This window comes from Phlebotomus papatasi, chromosome 1, assembly GCF_024763615.1.
Source record: "Phlebotomus papatasi isolate M1 chromosome 1, Ppap_2.1, whole genome shotgun sequence".
Lineage (NCBI taxonomy): Eukaryota > Metazoa > Arthropoda > Insecta > Diptera > Psychodidae > Phlebotomus > Phlebotomus papatasi.
Window position 1 is genome coordinate 93,846,060 of NC_077222.1, and position 25,329 is coordinate 93,871,388.

Below are 25,329 nucleotides of genomic sequence, written 5' to 3' on the forward strand. Positions count from 1 at the left end.
GCCCAAGAATAGCACAAGATCCGCAAGAGTCACCGTGGAGGAATATATAGAAGCGGAGAGGAGTAAAAAGGCCTCCGCCGCAGTTTATTGCACAGACTAACTGGGATAATCATGTGGAGGGTATTCACCACAAGGACACAACCAAGTGGCGCCAACATGTGATGCAATCGAAGAGCGGTGCGATCTCTCTCCTATTTGCTTGTTAAAGCTGATGGGGCTTCTTGAATACAGTGGGCTACTGAACTGGTGAGGAAAATGCGTGGCTTGTGCGAGGTATGGGATATTGTCTCTGTGTCAATCTCCTAGTGACTATTTTTCCCCAATAACGGCGACTTGACACAAGACATGCTAATGCCATTTGTGGCTGTCCACTTCCATTAACATCTCTTTCCCCTTCGGGTGCCCATGCCTTATTGCTCAATTACCCACGGTATGGTGCTTTTTGGACCTTTGCTGGTAAGACATACAACAGTTGAAATGGAAAGTGCGATTGTCATACATGAGAGCGTGCTGGCTGCCCAATCAGACCACAGGAAAGTCTTCTGGCCACCACTCTTGCGATTCGTGCGTGATGTATTCGGCCCCTTTGGGACCCCCATACCCTGGGAGAAGGGGACTACAGTCGGAGATTGACAAGAAGCCACTCCCGCACCCGTCTCGCGGGGTCAAATGATCACCCGGGGAATTAGTCATTCACAGTATGCGAATTGTACGAATCATTCTCACATTACACCGTTTTTGATCATGATGATCTCTGAAGACGCGCGCTAAAGCTTGATCGCGTATTCCCCCTTCTTAAGCGCGTCTCTTGTGATCTTATCGTCCCACTTCTGAATCACCAGAGCGCCCTCCCCGAAATGATCGGCGGAACAAAAAGAGATGATTCTTTCACCAATTTTCACTCTTTCCTCGGCCTTTGGAGTTGCATTTCTCTCGCGATCTCCCCACGAGCTCACGATCGCTGAATTGATCATCTTTAGCCAGTGTTGAGGTGAGTGTGGGATTGTGTGTGTGTTGAGCGTGGTCCCCGCCATCGAGATCCGCCGCCGCAACCAGACTCCAATGATTGCCCCAACAAAATACTCTGCGACCACGCAGTTGGAGCTCACAGATTTTTCTCAGTTTCAACTCGGCACTCGAGTTGAGAAGACGCACAGAAGAGCCTGAAAACACAAATACCCCATCTCTCCTGCTAACCCAGAAGAGAACGAACGAATCGATCTTTAACAAATTTTATTTTTAAAACCATCCTAAAAAAAATCCTTAAAATATCACACCATCACAAGTCATATCAGCTGTATCCCAAAATTTTGAGACAGATTCTTACTGTTTATAGAGCTTTGGTTTTTTTTAGAAATTTAAGAACATTTGTGGAAACGTGAGAGATTCTTACTGAGATTGCTACCCTCAGCCGTGCAAGAAGGAGTTATGAAGTGGATGTGCATCGCAAGAATCATTTGTGTTCATGAACTGCCCACCCGATCGAGATCGCATTGGGTCAATGGGGCACCGTCGGTGGATTAATATTGTTGCCATTGAGTGTCGTGATCAAGTAAAACGATCCTAAAAACTCTCCACCAAACTTCTCAATCGTGGATTGTACATGTGAAAAGTTTTTGCCTAATGATCGAATGAAGATCACACAAAAGTGACTTACAAAAACTGTTTCTTTTGGATAACACCTCCCAACATCCAGCCTCTGCAACTTGTGGATTAATTAAACTCAAAGGTGATTAACTTTAAAAAAGAAATAGTATAAGAGATAGTCTCAATAATCAGTGATCCTCCCTGTTTTTGTACATAGACGAAGGGCATGTGCAAGAACAAGTGCCAAAGCTCTATTTCACACATTCTGCAAATATTTGCATTTTTATGAGCCTACAGCCTGATGGAACCCAATGCATGTAGACTCCTATAAAAATTTTCAATCGAACCAAAAAATTCATTAAAACTTAACACACCATAAAACATCACAATAAACGATCACTTCATATTTCTTCACTTTGGGCTTCCCTCCGTTTTTTTTTAACTCAGTGCCAAGCCCCGAAAAATAAATAAACATGCAAAATAAATGGAAATGTTCACAGTGATATTCAACCCCATATAGCAAATTTACCGCTTTTCGCCACCTTTTTTACCACTTTCCGCCACTTGTAAAAATACACGAAAAAAATTTTGTTAACCAAGTAAAAACAGAAATTGTTAAATCGGACAGTTTCTGGTGAAATACGAAAAAATACGCATTTGCGGAACTAGTCAAATTCGAAACAAAAACGGTTTTGAATAAAATGAACCTTAAATTGCGTATTTTTAGGGAAATTTAGAAGAAAAAATATGCATTTTGGATATTAGTGCAGAAATTGAAAAGCACATTTTAGCAAAATACGGAAACTTTCATTGGATAAGTCAAATACGGAACTAATAAAATTCGGAATCAAAATGTTTTTAGAAAAACACGATACAAACCATATTTTATAAAAATTAAAACCTGAATAAATATCTGTTTTTAATGTCGTAAAACGTGTAGCAAACGTACTAATCCTTCTTTGATTTAGTGCAGTAATTACGCATCTTTCGAAAAACGAAAGTAAAACATATTTTGTAAAATAATAATTATTACCTTCTGTTAAATACGAATTTCAAAAGACCTTACTAAAAAATGAAAAACTTAAAATAGGGGAAAGTACTCTCCCTTCGAACGTTCATGCCTTTGAATAATATGAATTTCTTTTATTTTCTCTAAGAGAATTACATTATTATGCAATCATTAATAATTGATGATATATTTAATAAAAATGTACAAGTCTTTTAAGAAAAATAAAAGAAAATTCACATTATTCCAAGGCATGAACGTTCGAAGGGAGAGTACTTTCCCTTGCCCCTTCAATATAATCCTTACTTAAAATTACAAATTTATAATTTAAATAAATTTATTTTTTTAAAGGTACATTACAACAAAAAAATGTTATCTACTTTTAGTGAAATTTAAAACTCAACGATTATGAATAAATTACATATTTTTATTAAAATGTGAAACTAAGATAATTCGTTTTTAGTTAAATGCGAAACAAAAGTTATGTAGTCGTTGCATGTTCGAAACTAAAAACGTTTTTAAATACGAATAAAACTTAAAAAAAATTTCGATATTAAGCAATATTATGCAAAATTTAAAATTAAACTAATTTCACAACAAACATCTTAAAATAGTTATGCGAATTTTAATTTGCTGTGCAATTAAAAATTTATTTATTTATCTTAAATAATGAAAATTGGCAAGAAGGGTCAAAGAAACCCTACGATCGCAATCTCGTTGAGTACTTTAGCATAGTTCTTAAGTAAATTAAGACCAGGCAAAGGGGCAAAGTGGAAGAACACAAGAAAAGACTTTGGCTTTTTTTTCCATGGTAAAAATATTAAATGAATCATAAATAATTTATCTACATTGTTTTACATTTTGTTAAACAATCTGAAGATCTTGTTCAAGTACTAATTATTATTTATACTTGAGCATAAAATGGCAAAAAGAGTGAAAACGTGATATGGGAGTAGGCAAAAAAGAAAAATGAGAACACAAAAGCATAAAAGATCCCTCAAAAGAGAATCATGCAGAAAATCAACTCCGGGAAATACGAATGAATTTTTAGTGGCTCTTTTTCAATAAAATTTTTGTGTGTCATAAAATAAAAGATGACGAATTGTGACTTTTGCGATCGATTGAAGATCAAGAAAATTTGCACAACCTGATTGCAAGATTACAAAAGAAAAAATTCTGAAGAAAAGAATAATTCAAGTGATCTGCAATTTCGATCAACTAAGTGATCGGTTCACTGTGTATGGGGGAAAAGTGGTGAAAAATTGTTGGCAATAAATCAAAAGAAGTTTTATGTTCAATACCAATATTGCATTTATACCCTTCACACAGTATTTGAGCAACAATTCATTCATTAAATGGCAATAAACACGTTTCTGCTACTTATTTAATGCCACATGCTAATAACATGACAATCAAATCAATCAAATAAGCAAATATTTTCCTCTAAGCAAACAATTCAACGGTGGACGATGCATTATTTGCAATTTACATCATACTGACAACACAATATCACTGATCTGTCGCCCGATTTGCGATTGGCACAGTGATCGCGATCGTGTTTCGGGAAACCAAAGAAACACACCAGGACAAAAAAGATGATCGAGATTTTTGCCCTTTGCCATGTCCCTCGGTTCTGTCTCGGCTCAGTGATCAGATGCAATCTCAGTGTATTTGTAAAACATGCCGCGATTGTCACTCGGTGATCCTCAATCAGGTGATCAGTAATCGCGATCTTCAACGACATAATCTCTTAAAAATAAAGCAACCTCCAAAGTTCCAGCTAGGGGCAGACAAGTGTGATTATTGAGTGAATAGGGAATGGTAAATCAGCTGATCGGTGCCGATCTGTTAATGTGTTCAGCTGATCGGCTAATTTGTGATGATCAGTCAAAGTTCCAGCTAGACAATAGACGAATGTTTGAGTGAATCGAGAGTGAAAAATCAGCTAATCGACGCCGATCTGTTAATATGATCAAGTGATCGTTGCCGATCTGTTACTGTAATCAGCTGATCGTCGTCGCGCATTTGATAATGTGATCGGCTTATCGGCGCCAATAAGTTACACTGATCAGATGATCGGCGCCGATTACTTACCGATTAGTGTTCGGCTGATTTACAATGATCAGTCAATTTGGTTCAACGACAAAAGCTAGGTTAATGATTCTTGATCATCAGATTGGCGCCGATCTGTCACTCAGACCAGACTATCGGCATCAGTAACTTAACTTAATCGTTTGATAAGCGATGGTGGGTCAATCTTATTGAATGCTAAGCGCTGATTTAGCGTCAATCAGCTGATCGTTGCCAATCAGTTATCGTAACTGGCTTATCGGCGCCGATAAATCACACTGATCAAATTATAAACTCCGATTAATTACCGTGATCGACTGATTTGTGATGATCAGGGTGTTTGATTCGTCGTCGATAGGCACCGAGTTATTTACAGTAGTATTTACTATAGGCCATATTTGGTTCCAGATTTGACACTTGGGTCGCACTATAGTCCATGTCATTTCTTAATGTGTTTGCGATTGTGGTACTTGTCCTCGCTCTCTTCATTATGGATCACAATTATCACAACTAAAAGTTGGCCAAAAATATTAAAATAATTATGACAACATTGCATGTAGCGTACTAAAAAACATAACCTAACTTAAAATCAGTGTTTTGAAATCAACGGTCGATAAATTGTGGATTATAGAGCGATGGGCTATAGCGGGGTTCTACTGTACTCCTGATCAGCTCAACGTCGCCGATCTGTCACTGTAACCAACTTATCATTGCAAATTAGTCACCGTGATTGGCTTATCGGGGTCGATAAATCTATCTGATTAGAAGATCGGCGCCGATTAAGCACCGCGATCAGCTGATTAGCGGTAATCAAACTGTGATTCATCGACAGGATTAACTATTCTTAATCGGCTGATCGATGCCGATCTGCCACTGTAACCAAATTATTATTGCAAATTAGTCACCGTGATTGGCCTATCGGCGCCAATAGGTCAGTTTTATTAGATGATCGAGGACGATCTGTGACTGCAATTAGCTGATCGTCGTCATTTAGTTACCGTGCTTGTTACCGTACCTGATCTGCTTAATATGTAAATTCTCAATCTGATTCCTGATAGATCCTGGTTGGTTACTCTGAGCAAATGATAGGTGCCGATTAGTTACCGTGATCGGCTAATAGTTGCCGATTAGTCAATCTAGTTAGAAGATCGGCACTGTTTGATTACTGTAATTCGCAGATCTGTGTTGATCAGTCTGATCAACACAGATCTGTTTAGCTTACAGACTCAAGACTATTACTCCAATCAGCTGATTGACCCCGATCTGTAATCGTGATCGACCGATCCCAACCCTCATGTCCCTTAATAAGCAGACTTGCCCACCCCTTGGTTCCAGTCAGAAAAATTATTTACAGCGATGTTGCGTGGTGCCTAAGCAAATGTTTCTGGATCATGTTAAATTCTGTGTGCAAAAGACAAACTCTATCAATTTTCTTGGCAACACGGCGGAGTGTTTAACTATTATGCAGTGGTTCGTGTGAAAAATATCAATTTACCTTTTTTTCCCGCCGTCATGTTTGTACATACAACATTACATCGGTGGTTCTTCTTGCCTTTTTTTCCCCGCCATCTGACGATGCCGTCACTCTGTGACCAAAATGATCGTGTGCTTTTGTCAAAAGGAGATCGCCACAATTCACCACCTTTTAATGACCATAAAAGACGTGATCATAATTTAAATATCGACGAGTATATTGTTTTGTACTTTAGGCTCATACCATCGTCAATTTAACAGAATTTTCGTGGCGATCGCGTGGTGATCTGTCCACGTGAAATTCGATCATCTCTTGGTCATTTGGACGCCGCAATCGACTCTACTAATTAATATTCAATGCAGTCGCTTCTTGTATGTGCTGTTCAATAAGTTATTTATCTCCCAAGTTGATCTGTTCGAATTTGCCCCAATGGTGGAGACATATTGATCGCCAGGGAAAAAATTATGTTCTGTCATAAGTATATGCGATCGCTCTCATGTGATTAAATTTATGTTCAGTAAATGACTATTCACATATCAACTGAGATTCAATGCGATACGGGTCTCAATTTTTCACACTTTTCAACAAAATTAATATGTATGCATGGAACAAATTGATCGTTCTTTTTTTTCTTCCTGAATCTTCTTGTACCACGTCTTTTTGGTCTACATGTGACATCTCGAAGTTCAGGCTGATCGCGTGGATAAACGACAAAAAAAGTTATGAACTGGAAAATAACTCACGATCATCTTCATCATCGCACATATTGTGTACGAAAAAAAAAGAAGAGAAGAGAATTTCTGTTCAACATGAAAAGCGACACTATTAAATTATTGCTTGTCGAAAGTAATTAAATTTATAAATTTTTGTTACCACTGTAGCGATCTCTTTTTTGTGTGAATAGAACTCAATAATCTCCTATTAATTTTCTGTATAAAGAGAGTTTCTCCAATTAGTTCCCTTTCCAATTAAATTGATAATGAAAAAAGGGCAAGAGAACCGGGGGAGAGGACATAAATTAATAGATTTTAGTTTAAAGCGTTCGAAAGTGAATCAATTTTCTCACAAAAAGATCACACAGAAATGCCTTTAGAGTAGACACGAACCATGCATATGCTGCATGCTCAAAGAAATGCTTCTTATTTGCAATCGCGGGGGAGTTTAAGTTGATCTCCAGCTGTGAATTTTCAAGTAAACTCGTTATTTTTAGTAATCATCAAAAATTGCAGTAATCAACGCACAATAATTGTCATGTTCTGTCTGCAAGAATATCCCATGAACAACAATAATAATAAAAAAAACGAGATCACGTTCAAAATCTGAAGAACAACAATGTTAATGAGCCACACCGCTGTTATAAATCAATCTTGGGGAAATAAAGTTTGTAAAATTTAAAAACAGAATATTGTGGCACAGTGATAATACCTGGAAGACAAACAATTTAGTGGTTCAACGGTCATAAATCTTGTGGCAAAGGCAGAAGGAAGCGCGAGACATTGGGCGAATGAAGAAAAATCATTTTAATAAGAAGCACTTTTGAATTCAGACACCGTGAAATTGTTCACCTCCCTTGTTGCTTTACATGCCATTATTGTAATGTGTGTATAAAATTCAAAACATACAATTCCAATTGGAGGTGAATTCACTTTTTCCCGCATTTATACTCTTTTTTTTTGGTATTCATCCACACCATCCCATACACTTTCAATATAATGTGCTATGTTCACCCAACTACCTACAATGTGATCAATTTATTTTGTATCACAACCGTTGACTCGCCTTGTTGTGTTGTCTCTCTTGTCATGAAATCCCATGTAAGTCTTATTATTGTTAGATTTCATCGATTTTTCATTTCTCTTGCATACACAAAGTGGATTTTCCTCTATACTTTTATGGCTTTTTCTCTTTTGTCAAGTTCTTGAAAATCTACCCCACGTTTACTGCTTCTGCTATTTAACACTCTGTCCAAGTTGTATTGGAAGTCCTCTGTCTGATTTTATCAATAACTGTTGCGTAAATTTAAAAAAAAAATCACAACATTGTATCCGAGTTGAAATTTTTATCACTATATGAGTAATGAATCTCTGGGATGCATAAAGTTAAGCCATGTGACCTAATTTTCTATCATTCAATATTTTTTTAGCAAATTTTGATATAGAATTGTGTAGTAAAAGCAATTAATTAATTGAATATTGAAAAATCACTAAAATTGATCGTTATTTACAAATCGAAAGCCTTCGGAAACAGGATTATACTTCTTAATCCTTCGAGGACAATTGGAACACCGGTGTCCCATAAAGAAAATAATTTTTCCTGACTACCTAAAGTTATTCTTTTCTTAAGTTTGTTCGTAATTACAAAGTAGTTGGTTGAAGGAATCTCGGATATTTTTTGCATGTCTACAGCTATTTTCTATATAGTAAATTTTTAAGCTAAAAAATGACGAATTTTTAAATTCTCATATTGAAAATTGATTTTAATTATTTCCAATTTTTTTTAAGCAAAACCCTTTTGGTAAAAGAAACTACAATACTCAAACATAATATTTTTCATTAGAGTGAAATATATCATTCATTGGTATTGTCAGATTTTTTTTTTTATTTTTGGGCTATTTTTGTCCCTATCGTTCATAGACACAAAAAATACAACAAATCAGAATTTGTTGGATTTTCTAAGGTTAGATGTAAGACCTATTACTGATTTTGTTTATCGGTTTCATGTTTGTTGCTGATTTTCGGTCAGCGAAAATTGTCTCGTCGTTAAAGGATTAAGAACTTCTGATCTTTTCATGTTTATCTCCACCTGAAGAATTCAAGAGTTCTGCAGAACTCCTTAAATAAACTTCCTAGATGTACCTTGATTATAAACTAAAACAATATTTTATTATAGTCCTATATGTACACAGAGTGGCGGCTTTTTCGTAAAAAAAACTTCACTATTTGTCATAAAATGATCTCGAAAAACCTCAAAATTGAAAGTGTAGATGCGGTATGACCGAAAATCACATTTTTCTGACAAAAATTGCGACGAGGTCATATCCAACGACTGGCTACAAGTAATGTCGCCACGACGATGGAAAGAAAAATTTAGAATATAATTCAATTCTAATCCGTGATAGTGATTAGGATTGACCCGACAGACTATTTGATAACTTAACAATTGTAGAATACATTGTACACTTTAGGGAAATTAGTCTATTTATAAAAAAATAACTAATTAAAAATTCTTTAAGAAAATCTCTTAAGTTAAGAGTTCAACTACTAAAGTCTGATTGGTTTAATTTGAAGTTCTGTGTCAGATTTTTCTAATACCCTCTTCAATTCAAAATAAATCATTAGATTAGAACACCAAGATTGATTTGTATTCTCTAATATAGACTTTAATTTTATTATTATTATTATTTATTATTTTAATATTTATTAAAAAAACAAACAATACTTTTGACCAGGTGCTCTTAAAAGCAAAAATAAAATCAATGCATAAAAATATAAATTGTTATCAGAAAGCAAAGTTTGCGTCCACCGCCGTCTTAGCGTTGTGGCAACCAACCTCCAAAGCCAAACAGTGGAAATGCTCTTTCTCATGTTGTATAAGTCATCTGCATCATTTGAATAAAGAAAACTTTCTGAAACTTTAAAAATATCAAATTCCTTTGTTACTTGAGGTTTAGCCTAGTTCTTGAAGGTCTAGAATTCCAAAACAAGAAGCAATTACAATGATTTTTTGAATTCTGTTTAGATTTGCTTTCAAAGTTTTTTCAAAAATCTTCCTTACTGACTAATTAGAAACCTTAGAATAATTACAAACCTTAAGATAAACCAAAAACCTTAAGCACGTTTAAGCTAAGATTAAAATATCAAACATCTTGCAGTTGTCAGATTATACTAAAAATATAGAGCATAGCTTATAAATATTGCTATATTATATAAAAGAGACACTCATTTTATTAACCTTCTTAATCCTATAAGGACGATAGGACACCATTGTCCCAAAAAAGAATCATACGGCTTCCTAAAGCCACGCCTTGCTCTAATAAGACATCAGAAAAAGTAATTTTTCTGATCCCTAAATTTTGAGCCTGTGTCCCTATAAAGGGTTAAGTGGCAAAGTACTCTCCCTATCTTTCGAGTATCCCGGATTTGAATCATTTTCATGTCAACAGGAACTTTTATTAAGTGATCTTCTCTGGTGATATCTTTGATGATAACTTTTCGATGTTGTCGAATATATAATATCAATAAATCTATATCATTTAGATTAACTAAATGTCGACTATTAACATATCGTTGGACTATTTATTGTAAGATACTTAAAAGAGCATAACTATTGAGGAATACCCATATTAACTACCGTATATGCGGATGACTGCCCTCCGTGGATAACTTTGACCCCCTACTGTTCGCAAGATTTTATTTAATTCTAATGTATAAAAATGGTCCTCACCGATTAGACATGGTAGATCGGATCAGTAAAGATCATCCTGAAGTATCAATAACAAAATTCATATTGGATAACGGCATTAAAGTCCGAAAAAACATAATTTTAATTAAAAGACAAAGAGAATAATAAATACAACTAACAGGCCAAAATTTGTAAATAATGAGAAAATAGCTTTTATCAAAATACTTTAAAAAAAAACTAAATATTAAAATTAGCGTTATGAAAGAGATGCTATCCAGAACAGAAATATTGGCAAAACAAAATTAAGATAACAATATCAATAACAGATCTAGAACTTTATGGATATATAGTACTAAAAATTAGTATGTCTTACCAATTCTGTAACTTTAGTAAAAGTTGCTTAGATAAATACATAGTATCAGAATTCTCTACAACTTGTATATTAGAACAAGAAACGTTTTTGAAGTGCATTTCATTTCTTCAAATTTGCTCTTTGCTCATTAGGTATATTACAAAAGGCACCCCTTGCGGCATTTTCTAATTACAAGTAATCTTTGAGTGCAAACGCTTATAGAATTTATCGGTGCTCTTCACTGTATAAAAGAAGGCAAAACCAGTGTGTGAAAACAAATAAACTGTTCTACTTTAAATCTTAAGGCTAACTTATAGAATTGTGCTCCTTTAGAATGTAACAACGATCTAAATTTCTAAATGATCAAATAGACTGAATTTGCACAGGAGTTGAAGAGTGCTTTCAGGCTTCGCACAAACAGTTTCGAACATGTCATGTTTGTCCCATATTCATTTAATAAATCTGACCTAAATTTTCAGGAAATGCATGACTTAAGACTAGCTACTTAAATGTATTTCTATAGGTTAAATTAATTATAGGGGAGAGTGAGTGCGAAGCCTAAAAGCCTTCCCCTATAATTCCAAAAGTTTCAAAATTTTTAATTGCTTAGACGAAAAATACTATAGAAGCTCTATATTTAATTAAATCTGTAATCTCAACATTACTGGATCATTGTGATGATTGTGATATTCATAACTTGAATACCTTATCAATATTCCCAGATATCGTAAGACATCATAATTATTGACTTAATAAAAATATATTTCTAGTTTTTTTAGTTGTATCACTTATTTTTTGGAAGTAAGATATATTAGTTAAATTCCTAACGACAAAATAATAATAAATCACTAATTCTTATTAAAAGTACAAGGTTTTTTTTATTAAAGACGTTTGGGTTTTGTAGTTATCTAGTCATACGTTAGATATACTAATTAAGAGAGTTTGAATTAAGGTCTCTTTATCCTTTCTTTGCAAATATTCTCTGAGAAATTTAGACTCAAGTTTAGGAACTAAGAACAATTAATTATTTAATGAACAGCTTTAAAATTAAGTGGGATTTCCAACTGTTCAGAAATTAAGAACCTTTGGAAACAAAACTAAATTTTGATTAAAAAATTTTTGGGCGAAACTTTAAATTTTTTCAATTTATCACAAACATCTTATTTTAAGAGACACACCTATACCTAATTTACTTGAAAGATATTTTAAGTGAAACAAATTAACCTCAATTAATTTACTCAAAATTAACTACAGAACATATTACAATATTCAAAAGGAATTTCTCAACATTGTATCTGGCTTTTGGTGTAATTGGCCCTTGTGAATTAAGATTTCGACAGCGTTATAAATGCTCAATATGCATTTTTTAGCCACTGTTCAGTGATGAAAAATGAGATATTAAAGTATCCTTTAAATTTTGTCTCTGGTGTCTCTTGCGGCAATCGATACCCAATTTTTTTCTGTGTTTTTATGCAGCAGCATTTCTCATGAAATACCCCTGCACACCTCATAAATTTATTTGCTGCAGACAGACCAATTATCGCCATCGAAAGACAATCATCAAAATGTGTAAGATGGCTTCTGAAGGTATTCGATGGAGCAGAAAATTTGTGTTTTGTACCGCGTAGATGGAATTTAACATGATCCGAAGAAAATTAATCACCGCAAGAGGTGACAAAAATATTAACTGACTAAAAATTTCTGTGACAATAAATTTGAGATTGTGTGATCTTGAACAGGGAAATGTGTAACAATGTTGCGCGAGAACTGGAATGACATGAAGGAGAGGCAGCTCTTTCATCAATTATTCAGCAATTTGTTTAAATTAATTGGAAATAAATTCCTCTAGAGTACACAATAAATAATCAAAAAAAAATAGTCAAGTGGACTCCTTCTCTAATCTACGATCTCTGATTAGGTCTTGAGGATTGCGTCTTTGCGCACAAGACATCTCTCCTGAACCAATAAAGAAGCGAAAAAGAGGAAAAAAATGCGATCGTGTTCGATATTGAATTTTATGGTCAATATTTTGAGTCAATTTGACACGATCTCATATCGCCACACCAATTAAAATCGTCTCTCGGTATTTTTTGTATGTTGTTGGTGGGTTACAAGTCTGCAGAGAAGTGTCTGACACGGGCACAGGCTCTAAATTAAGGCAACACTCCATCCATAAGAGTCTCTCAATAAGTTGCTAAGAGGTCGCATAAAATAACTTGATTGACACATTCAGTGTGTAATAAATAATGCAAAAGAGAAGCGGGATAAATTTGTATATACGAACAAATTGATTTCTCCTCATGATACACTGAATCGATGCTACAAACTTGTTTCCTCCTCGCCAGGCCCTCCAGTTTTGCTCTCCAATGCATCTCTTTTGATCTGGAGTCTCTCCTTTAACTTACTCTGCCGTCAACTTCAATATAAGACACTCTCGGAACGGAGGATTTAATTAAAAAGCTGGAAAATTTAAGTTTATGTTTCCAAAATTTTTCAAAATTTCCAATTTATTATAGAGATCTTATTTTAAGAGGCAGCCTTATAGACCTCTAACAGTTTCTGTAAATGTAGGATAAAGTGGTACAAGTTTGACAATGCAATGGTACAATTTAGACAAGGCTTTTTTTTCTTGATAAATTTAGTACTTCATTTTTATTTGGATATTTTTAATGCTTTAGTTTTATAATTTGGTTCCTTGTGCTTAAAAACAAATTTTGTACTGTATTTATTAAGGAACAAGCCATGTCCAACATGTATCACTCTACTCTAATTAGAAAATAAATGAATGAAACAAGTGAACCATCCTTATTGTTAAGCTTCGAAGGGCTATCTCTTAAAATAAGATCTAGATATTTTGAAAAAAGTTGGAAAGACAGGTTTAATTTTCCATTTTTTTTTAATCAAGCAGTTTTTTATATTTATGAACAAATGACGGATACTCTTAACTTTTTTTTAATCACCAAACCTGTTGTAGCATACATAGGGCTGTCTCTTAAAATAAAATCTATATCCTGAATTGGAAATTCTAAAAAATAGTAAGTTCAAATCTTTTAAATTTCAATTCAGGAGCCCTAATTTTCATAATCTTTTTAAAACTTGTCTTATATTTCTTAATTTTTTTTTTTTAAGAAAATCACAATGACTGTCTTTTAAAACAAGATCTTTATTGTTTTAAATTTATTGTTTTTATTCAACTTCTACGTGTTTTTATTGACAAGCCTTTCTTTGTTCATCATAAACAAATATTTGTGCAGCGAAATATGAATCAAACATACCAAAATTACATAACGCAATATTTCCAAAAAGTTTTATTTTAAGAGACAGCCCTAAATACCTTTATTGATCTTATAACACTGTATTGTTCCTTCCTTTTTGGCTTATTGTGAAGCATTAAGTACGATACAGAATATGATTAAGAAATATTGAAAAAATTTACTTTTAGTTAGATTAAAAATAAGACAAAGTCAATGCGTTTCGACCTTTCTGAGATAAAAGTACCGTCACACTAAAATTTTGATAAAATGAATTTTTATTTTATTAGGAAAAGTGTCTGTCCCATCTTGTCTAATTCTTCAAGAATCTTCCACATTAATTATGACCGAAAACTTGACCAATGAGAACAAATAGACACAGTTCTCTTATTTTAGGAGTTAACGTGAAATATTTGGTGATTTTATTCTTAATTCTTATTTTTGTTAATTACTTTTGTAAAGTAAAATCCGTTTGAAATTTTTGAAGAAAATCCATTCCTCAAATTTCTAGAACATCGTATATAGAGAACATTTTATTTTAAGAGACAGCCCTATACCTTCATTCCCACATATACCAATCTTTCATAAGAAAGTGTGAAAAGGAAAAATTTCATCAAATCCACAACTTTAAGTTGGGTATCAAATAGAATTCACTCAATGCACTATTTGAATTTCAATTCAAGTCTTATTCACACCTTTAAGTGCATCTGCGCAACAGTTAAAAGAACAACCGTGCAAGAAGTGTGATTTAAATTAAAGATGTCTTGTTGTTTGTCACTTTTTCCAGATCCGTGCTCACAAACACACACACTGAGGGACTTTGCGCGCGTTTGGCGAGGATGCATCGAAAGGCGGATACAGTGGCTGTAGCTCTGGATCAGTCACCCTTGGCAGACTCTGCCGCAGATACCAACAACAACAGCACCAAGAAAAATGAAAAGTATTCCCTGCGACAGCGCCAGAAACGGGATTCACGACATTCCGCAGCACAAAACAGTTCGGGGAATTCGTCGCCGGAGCTGAGGGGTGTCCGGGAGAAGCCAAAATCCAAGGCTGCCCCATTGAGCAAGTATCGTCGGAAAACAGCTAATGCGAGAGAACGAACTCGAATGCGAGAGATTAATAGTGCATTTGAGAGTTTGAGGCAATGTGTCCCTATCTCAATGTGCGGTACTATCCAACCATCCTGCTCCTCAGCTTCCAATGAGAAACTCACGAAAATCACCACCTTACGCCTAGCCATGAAGTACATCCGAACGCTGAGCGAATGTCTGTCGCGAACTGTATCCAGTGATAGTAGCCTCTTAGTCAATAACAATAGCCTAAGTGTTAACAATAACTGCAAGCCTGAGGATATGGAAGTGGATCGTGTCAAAGTCACCCAGCGATCGAGTCAGTGTGCCAAGGAACAGCAGAGGCTCAAAAAGGATCTCAGTCCCTGTCTCACACCACCTATGGATGACAGTCCGGCCGATCTGGGACTTATCCTTGAGTCAGACGGTGAGAGTTTGCAACTGTCCGAACCCTGCCTCAGTCCACTTGGTCAGAGTATGAAGCCCTTCAATTGCACCCCAACCGAAAGTCTCGAGCTAGGTCTTTTCCTGGAATCAGACAGTGAATCCCTGCAACTATCCGAGCCCTGCCTCAGTCCACTTGGGCATCTGGATCCCTTCGGTGATGACTGGATCCATTCAGGCTTCTCAGAACATTCCGCCCTAGATATCTACCTAACGTGACGAACCAATTTCCCTGTACATAGGCCATACCCCTACCACCCCGTATTTATTAATTATTGTGTATCTTGTGAAATAATGTGGTTTAAATTCTCATTGTGTCATACTAAAGCAAAATTGCTAACTAAGTGGAAAGTGGGATCATATCCCTGAGTTCCACTCTAAACTTCGAATGAAATTTTTTGTGTAGTTTGTAAGGGATTGAGGGGTTCAATCTTACAGTGGCTGAATTTAGTTAACGTCTTTCGATTGAGGGGATCGAGATATCTGATATGGCCACCTTTAAAGCACATAATTACTGCAAAGAAATTAATAAGCATGAAGTCATAGGCCGTAATTGAAGAAGTGGCCAAAAATGGTACTTTGACCCTTGAAACCTGATTTCGAAATACGAAAAACTAAAGTTCAGACATAAATTCACAGTGCCAGATATAGATTGAATTCCTCCTGTAGCACACATTAAGACTATCTTCTTCTACTTCTCCTTCTGCTCTAACCCAATTTAAGAGTCATAGCCAGAAGACAGTAAAAGAGAATAGCAAAATTGAAAATGTCATCCATATTGACAACATATCGGTTCCAATAATATCGCACAATAAATGGCATTTTAATGGATAAGAAAATTTTTCAAGGATTAAGTCACAATTGTCTGTTTGGAATTTGATTCTAAATTAACTTTATATGTCTCTTAAATTCTTCCATACATATTTCTCTTTCAACTAATTTAAATAAATAAATACTATGGTGTCTCATCTAAAACAATTTGAACACACGTACTAAAACTTCTATCGTCCATCTATCTCTATTTCATATCTGCAAATGCATTGAAATAAATTGAAGTAAAAATAAAAACTTTCCGGCCTTCGAAATCGTAGTCTATCTCACAAGTAATTGTAATATTTTATAGGATTATTGGACATGCATAAAATGTAAGGTAATTGCAGAAACTATTACACACTTCTTCATATACGATTAATTTAATTAGATGTCTCATAATATTTAAGAGAAAATGAAAACATGTAAATAAGATTGTAGGAATTGAAATTAAAAACGTTGAGTTTGCAATTAGCATCTCGCACTAAAGATGAAATATTTAAATTCGTCCATAGCGATCTGTGCATATCTTTTTTTAGACTTAATAAATTAATAGCTATTAAGCACAACAAGTCCTAATATAGGAACTTTGTATGACGCCTGGTAATTGCAATATTAGACAAAACACAAATCCATTTTCTTCCAGCATGACCTGCACGATGCCAGGCTCCAAGATGGCTTTGTCTTGAGCCTCAATTCGTTACACTTGTGCGTATTCCTGCCTTCACCTTCTGCAATCGCATAATTCAATTTTAAATTAATTTGTCAATTGTGCCATTTTATTTAATGAAACAAGCCTGCATTTTGAGTTTCTCTAGCGCACAAATCATTGCCATATTTATAGCCCCTTTCTTGCGTCATCCCCTGTCAATCGCCCAATTAAGCGCTCATTACAGAGTTATTAGAATACAATTAGTCTCTTGGACTATTCACGACTACACGACGGCTCTTGGGAAAATATCACTTGACATATTTGTCCATGAAGTTCTTCTCTCAAATGTAGCATTGTCTCTAAAGACCCACACATGGCTCTTGGATGCTATGCCTAAGAAGTATTTGCTGACACACGTCACCGACCGTTAATAAGAAAATTCAATTGCGCACAAACTCGAGCCGAGATTTATTGTATGCACACCAAATAGCCACTCGTCTTTTTGCCATCCTAACACCATCGGAGATGATCTAAAGCCACTGATAGCTGAATGCATGAGAATTGACAGAAAATTCCGGGGGCTGATGAGCAATTAAAATGGAAGTTTAGCTCGAAAATCAAAAGTTCCAAAAACGTATCTTTAGCCCTCTACCACATGAAGAGAAATTTACGTCAAAATAGAACATTTTGAAGTAATGGCCTCTACACACTAAAGAAATTTATGTCCATATTGAGGAGTTTCTCCTACACAAGCGCAGGGAATTTGCTTCAATATGGACATATATTTTTCAAGTGTGTAGAGGAAATAAGTCGCTTAGAGGCCCCTACACACTGAGAAGAATTTTCATCAAAAAATGCCTTTTTTAAGGATATCGTCTGTTATGCTGTAGCTTTGACAGAATTTTGACGTTTCCCCCTACAGCCGTGCAGACGATTTCCTTTAAAAAAGCAATTGTTGACGAAAATTGCTCCCAATGTGTGGAGGAAGCCTTAAAAGTTTTCCTTTTTCATGATAATTTCTTACCATCTTTAAGGCAGCAATTTTCTTCAAAAACAGCATTTTTGACAGAATTTTGACGTTTCGCCCTACAGCACTGCATACGAATTTATGCAAAAAAAAAACAATTGTTGACGAAAATTACTCCCAATGTGTGGAATGGAAGCCTTAAAAGTTTTCCCTTTTCATGATAATTTCTGACCATCTTCAAGGCAGAAATTTTCCTCAAAAACAGCATTTTTGACAGAATTTTGACGTTTACATCTACAGCAGTGCAGACGATTTCAGTCAAAAAACCAATGTGTGGAGTGGAAGCCTTAAAAGTTTTCCTTTTTCATGATAATTTCTTACCATTTTTAAAGCAACAATTTTCTTCGTAAACAGCATTTTTGAGAGAATTTTGACGTTTCCACCTACAGAACTACATGAACTTTCCCTAAAAAAAAAACGATTTTGAAGAAAATTACTTTCAATGTCTAGAGGCCTTTAGAAAACATTGAGAACTATTGACGTGTAATAAAATATTTAATCCAATAAGATATTTCAATCTCACCGCATTCTCTGATTGGCTAAAGCTTTCACAGATTTCACGCTTTAGCTAATCAGAATACAAAATGGAACTGAAATATTTTATGGAACTAAATGTAACTACTAAAAGGAACGAAACGTAAAAAATGCTTTACATATTTTTTCACAATTTTTGAGCCAAAATATTCCACATTCAGTAAACTCCCTCAAATTCGAGAATGTAAGACCGAAATGTCAACCGAATTACAGAGAAATTCGGATGTGAAACTGTTTAAACCTTTAAGGACCAGTAGATCAAAAATTGGGGTTGAAAAAATATCATCTTTTCTGACTTTTTGGATCTAAAGTAACTTTAGATGACAGTAGGGAAAAATTTGTTTTTAAGTTACCGGTGACACAATAGTATAAGGTTAAAATCGAACGATTTTTGGTCATCAGGAGTCAACTTGATGGCTTCGGTACACCTTTTAGTTCAGGAAATTTTCATGGAGTCGAAATTTACATCTCTTTTTTTTTTACTCAAACTTTTTGCATTTGTCTATCTCACTATTTTAAACTCTTCTTCTTCTTCTCTAGAACGTCGTAACAAATTCAATTTAGTTCAAACTAATTTTAAGATGACAAAATGAAAACAAATGATAGTATCAATTTTTTTTTTGGAAAAATTTGAAGTATGCTGCTATGACAGTTTCTATAATTTGTTTTGTAAAACATTCAAGATCGAATCGCTGATCCTGTTGATTTTACAAAAAAAAGAAATATTTTAATAAATTTGTCAATTTTAATCTATTTTGAATTAAATTTAAAATCCAAAATTGTAATTGTGATTTCTATTATGAGAAAGACGAATAAAGAGAAACACTGGAAAAGAAATTATCAATATACCATTTTATATCAAATACAAAATAATTCATTTAAAAAATGACGGTAATTTATTTTTCTCAATTCTAGAATATTTAAAAAAAATACCCATTGCAATTTTTGTTTTTATTTTTTCAAGTTTAAATGGTTATTTAATTTAAAAATAATGGCTCCTGCACACCTTTTAGATCAGGAAAATTTCATGAAGTCCAAATTCAAATCCCTTTCTTTCTCACGAATTTTGCATACCTAACTTGATGTGATTCTTTCGCACTCTTCTTCTTCTTCTTTTGAACATCACACTAAATTAAATTTAGCTCAATCGAATTTAGAGTCCGAAAAAATGAGATAGTCATTATGCAAGGCATGTGAGAAAGAAAGGAATGCGAACTTTGATTTCATGAAATTGTCCTTATCTAAAAGCTGTGCCGCACCCATAAATATTGGATTTTTTTGTTAAACTAAATTGATAATCTTGGGTTCTTAAAATTGTTTTTCTTTTATAAATTTCAATTTTTAAAGTCTTATATTTTCTTTAAGTTCCAATTAAAAGTTTCTCATCAACCCCTTGGGAAAATTATGCATTAATGTGGTTTGTCTCTGAAAAATCTCATGGTGTGTGTGTGCATATTTTCTTTGGCCTCAAACTAAAGGTATCTTCCAGTGGCGCAAAGAAGTTGAAAGATTTTAGAAAAAAAATCCTTCATTGAATAAGTCACAGAGACCTAAATAGCAACAAATTTGCTAAATTCCTGCGAGATATTTCTCACTAAGAAAAATCCACATTGAAGGTGAAGAATGTCTTGGGCGAAAATTCCCTGAATTCTCAATCATTCCATGAATATCTTGTTCTTTTTTTTCCTGTAATTCACAATATACAAATGAATGCCCATTGAGAAACTCACGCCATTTGCTAACTCCAATGATCTCTGTAACTAATCCTCTCTATCGCTCTATCGACTCATTTTTGAGGTAATTTATAGTGCTTCTGTTATTCACTGTTACCTTTATGATTTAAGTGCAAGAAAAAAAAGATGATATCTTATTTTAAGAGAAATACGACACTAAGTTTTTATACGATTGTTTTAAGCTCTTTTGTACGACAATTTCAGCCTCTTTCTGTTTTTTTTTTGTAGATCATCTAAGTTACACGAGAAGTTTTTTATTATTATATATTTTTATACATTTAATGTAAATATTAATTTAAAAGAAAAAGAGAAATGTGCTGAGAATAAATTTATGAAACATTTATACTTTTTAGTTGATGAAATCAAATTGAATTGTTGGCTTCCCAGAGAGTTTCTTGGAAAAAATTGAAGTTTCTCTTCGAGATGGTATAGAGAAGAAAACAATTCAATCATCGATCAGTGATTCGTGAAGATCACAGAAGATGATCAGCCGTGTTCTATGGGTAAGAATCAAGGGGTAAGTCAATCAAATATGTCATTGACAAGGGTTTCATGTTTCTTAGATTGGTTTTCGCGAAACTTTTAAAAGATTTCAGGCATTTTATGAAATATTTCTCAAGTTTGTTCAGTTTTCGTGAAACTGTTTTCAAGTTTTTCTCAATTCTATGAATTTCCTAAACACTTTTTAAAAAATTCTTGTTAGTTTCTCGCGCCATTTCTTGATCTCTTGGGTTTCGTAAAACTTCTTGAAGGTTTCTCAGATTTAATAAAGTGTTTCCTAAGGTTTTTTTTAGATTGCCTAACATATTTAGGAACTTTATTAGGTTTCCTGAAACTGTTCTCAAGTTTTTCTGAGTTTTTTGTTTTTTTTTAAACCTTTTTAATTAGGTTTTTAATTAGTTTAATGTATCTATTCTTGATTTCTTGGTTTTTTCAAAATTTTTCGAAAGTTTTTCACATTTGATAAAAACTGCTAAGTTTTCTCAATTAGAAAATATTTATGAATTTCATCGGATTTCGTGAAATTGTTCTCATTTTCTTTCTATATTCAATGAACTTATTAAAAGCCTTTAAAAAATCTTTTTTTTTTTGTTTTACGTGCATTTTTCCAAAGGGAAATTCATTTTGGGAATTCGAGTCAATTTGTCTAGGGAACCCGGGGAACTCACGGGGATCCCGGGGAACGCGCAGGGAATCATGGAACTCGTGGGGAACCAATACAGGCAGGAAACTCACAGGACTCTATATATTTTTCAGGGAACCCACGGGGAATCCATATGTTTTTCAAAGAACTTTGCAAGGAACTCACAGAGAACCCGGAGAATCCCCATACATTTTTCAGGGAACCAATATATTTTTCAGGAAACTTACGGGGAACTCAGGGAACCCATAATTTATTTCGGGGAACCAGGAACTCGAGATAATCTAATTGCTTATGAATAACCCCTTGGTGGTTTTCTTGATCTTCTGGACTTCGCAAAACTTTTTGAGGGTTTCTCACATAAAAGACTTTATTTACCAAGTTTTCTTAGATTTCGCGAAATATTTCCGAATTTTATCGTGATTCACAAAAAAATTCTCAATCTTTATAAAGTTTCATTAAATCTTATGCAAATTCTTTTTGATTTCTTGTGCTTCACAATGCCCTTCTTAGAGTTTCTTTAGTTCAACACAAGCTTTTCTTCAAATTTTGAGTTTCACGAAACATTTCTAATGGTTTCCTTAATTTTGCTTAGCCCTTCTCAAATTTTCTTGAATTTAGCATAAGCTCTTTTTTTATTTCTGTAGTTTTGTTAAGCCATGTCTTCGGCTGTTAATTTTCACGAAACTTTTTTAAAACTTTTTGAGGTTATTATACTAAACTTTTTTCGAATTTTTCGAGTTTCATGAAGACTTTTTCGAGTTATCTCAGATTTCAAAAATTTCACTGCACTTTTTTTAGTGTTTCTGGAATTTAACCAAAATTTGTTAAATTTTTTTTATAGTTTTACGAAGCCTTATAAGAATTTCTGGACTGTCACCAATATGGGCTTCAGATCTCAGGTTTAACAATATGGCTAAACTTCTTTTCTTATCAAGCAAGATTTTTGAAAACATTTTGACTAAAGACTTACAACTGGATATTAAGGATGAATGAATAACTAAGCCTTAAAAAATCATTATTATTGCTTATTATTGACGATTTTTAAACCTTCAGGAACTGGGATAAATCTTCAGTTTGAAACCCCTATTAACATTCTCAAGGTTTCTTGGTTTGGGTTTCGTCAAACATTTCTTACAGAATTGCCACGAATTTTTTCGTGTGAGTCACCCCTTGGTAAGAATGCTTCTCAAATGCTGCGAAAAGTCCTGTAATGTCGCCAGAGTACAATTGTGGAGCATCGGAAGGCACGTTGAAAAAAAGGAGTGAGGAGCAATGGAGAAGAGAAATTTATGGGAATGTTGGCAGTAATTGTAAAGTTAAGAGATGTTGAGGAGCGAGAAGTTGTTTAGTGAGTGCGAAAGGGGTTTGAGGGCAAGAAAATCCAGAGCAAGTGCAAGAAAAAGTCCCTCAAACTGATAAAAGTTGAAAGAATTCTCACGGTCCGCTTTTACTAAGGGGTATCTGTGAGTTGAATTTTTGATAAGGCACGTCGATCGTTACGTTCATCCTTATCTGGTTGATCGTTTTGGCATCGATCGCGCTGTCTCTTTTGTAATTCAATAAGATCTTCGGTATGTTGTTGTTTTCTTGGCGCATTTTTGTCTCCTTCTGTGCACCAACGTTTTGTCCATCCACCTCTTCCGTGAGCCATCCGCCAAGATCACCAAGAAGAAGCCCAACATATACAAGAAATGATCAACATGTGATGATGATTGTTTCTCCTCAGCTATTTGCGAACGCATGTGAAGATGATAGAATTCACATTGCAACAATCTTCCAGCTAATAATTGATGAGTGAAAAATTCTTTTGCACTCAACATCACAACCTCCATGTACCTCGTCATCCGACAATTGACATTGATTGAGAATGTGCTGGGAAAATAGTCGAGATTAAAAATGCATATTAATTAAAATAAAGGCGAACAATTTCTACTGCAAGATCACGTCTAGAAGACGATGATCATTATGCTAAGTGCCCCAATCTCCAAATGGTTAGTACTGAATTTTCTCCTCATCAAAATAATGTAATGTGTCGATATTCTCTGGATTATATCAATATCTCCAACTGAGAGGCTATCAACGCATATCAAGATTGAGAGAATTTCGTTAGTGATCTCCATGTACCACGCCAATGGGATCGTGGCTATGGGATATGGATCTGACATTATACCCCTTTGCCTATTTTAGATCAATTACTGTGTTTTGTTTCAGCAGTATCATACAACGAGGAAACATAGAGTTCAACCTCATTCGATCTATTGAAGCATTTTACATAATTTATTTCCGATCGCATATCATCCAATCGCATCCCATCTCTTTTGCTCACACACTGGGCATTCTACTGAATCTTAAGACCGAACACACTATTTTCCTAAAGCTGCCTCAGACCCCAAGTTTCATCTCATAATCTCTTTCTTGCTTGTGTAGAAAATTGAACAAAACACCATTGGTGACTTCCAATACCAGAAGCTCTTCAGCAACTATCAATAGACCAAGAAGCTCTTTTGCGATCTCTTATGTTTTTTGTTTCTCAAATGGTACTGTCACTTGTATAAACACATGTCGTATGCGGACTCTGATATCAAAGTAAGAACCACTAGCTTAATTTAAAATAACGTAATGAGATTACGATGCATGGTTAGAAATCATACACTAAGAAAAAAACGGAAGTGCGATTAACATTTTTTCCTCATAACTTTAACACTTTTTTAGGTGTAAAAATATATCAACATTTTTAATGTTAATTTTACACCTTTTTAAGGGTAAAATTAACATGGAAAAAGGTAACTTTAACCCATAATACACCTAAAAAGTGTAATATTTACACCGATTTCGGATCAATACTGCAGGGTAAAATAAACATTTTCGGAATGTTATGTTAACTTTTTCGAATTTCTCTCAGTGTAGATAAAATAATCCCTAGACAGACTTATAGCTTAAGCCGAGATACGACTCAGTAGAAACAGATGGGAATGTAGTCTAAACTATTTTTGACGCTCCGAGCCCCAGGAGGACAAGGATAAAGGGTATACCCAGCTTATCTTAGCTGAAAAATGTAGCCAGGGAGAATTGGGTAATAGACGATGTGTTTCACTAAAGACACAACAATGAGCGACACAGCCGTGCCCCCTCGCTACCAATTTATTTCAAATGTCACTGGGCCACAAGTAACCGGAAAGTCCTGCCAACATTGCCGTGGCCGCAATACAAAACCGGTGATGTGACTGTTTTTAGAACCATTCCGGGGCACAGTATATTCTGGTGACTGATGCCCTAAGTTTTAAAGAAACTCTAGATGCATCAGTATCATTTGTCTCTACGACAATAGTAGCTCCCTTGGTATACCGAGGAACGGGCTTTCTATGAGTCTCCGTCTCCTGGCACCTTGCTAGGCAAGAGCCTAGCAGGAGGGCAGGCCATCGGAGGTTATTATTATTAATCGTATCGGAATATTTTGTTACATTGTAATCATATTATATTATATTATTGTTGATCCCGTGTTGGAAGAATCTGCGAAGTCCATTGTAGACCGCCCAGGAGCGCCTTCCCGTGATGTGAATGCTTCTTCCATATTCCCGGAGTTTTTTGGGCAGAGGCGGTGCATTTTTATTACGTTATATCACAGTGAAAATGTCTTTTTCTAAACATTCAGATCTTTGCACGGGGCGGGACTCGAACTCACAACTGTGAGTCGGAGGTGACTTGGCTGAGTCGCGTTGCCGGTGCTCCTTGCAGGCCTTGCGTGAGCCTTAAAGTTTTGTCTATTCTAAG

General features: G+C 34.7%; 2 protein-coding genes across 2 annotated transcripts in view; both read left to right on the forward strand.

Moving 5' to 3' along the window:
• Positions 1-25,329, forward strand: part of LOC129809774 (OTU domain-containing protein 7B-like) — a 142,609-nt gene that overhangs the window by 18,205 nt on the left and 99,075 nt on the right. The gene's annotated exons all lie outside the window — the stretch shown is intronic.
• LOC129809791 (helix-loop-helix protein delilah) lies at positions 1,112-20,755 on the forward strand. Its single transcript, XM_055859883.1, has 2 exons — positions 1,112-1,729; positions 14,929-20,755. The coding sequence occupies exon 2, from the start codon at positions 14,981-14,983 to the stop codon at positions 15,875-15,877; it is 897 nt and encodes a 298-aa protein (XP_055715858.1). The 5' UTR covers positions 1,112-1,729; positions 14,929-14,980; the 3' UTR covers positions 15,878-20,755.

Excerpts from the sequence above, each read along its gene's own strand:
- LOC129809791 (XM_055859883.1), top strand. The coding sequence starts at position 14,981 with ATGCATCGAAAGGCGGATACAGTGGCTGTAGCTCTGGATCAGTCACCC.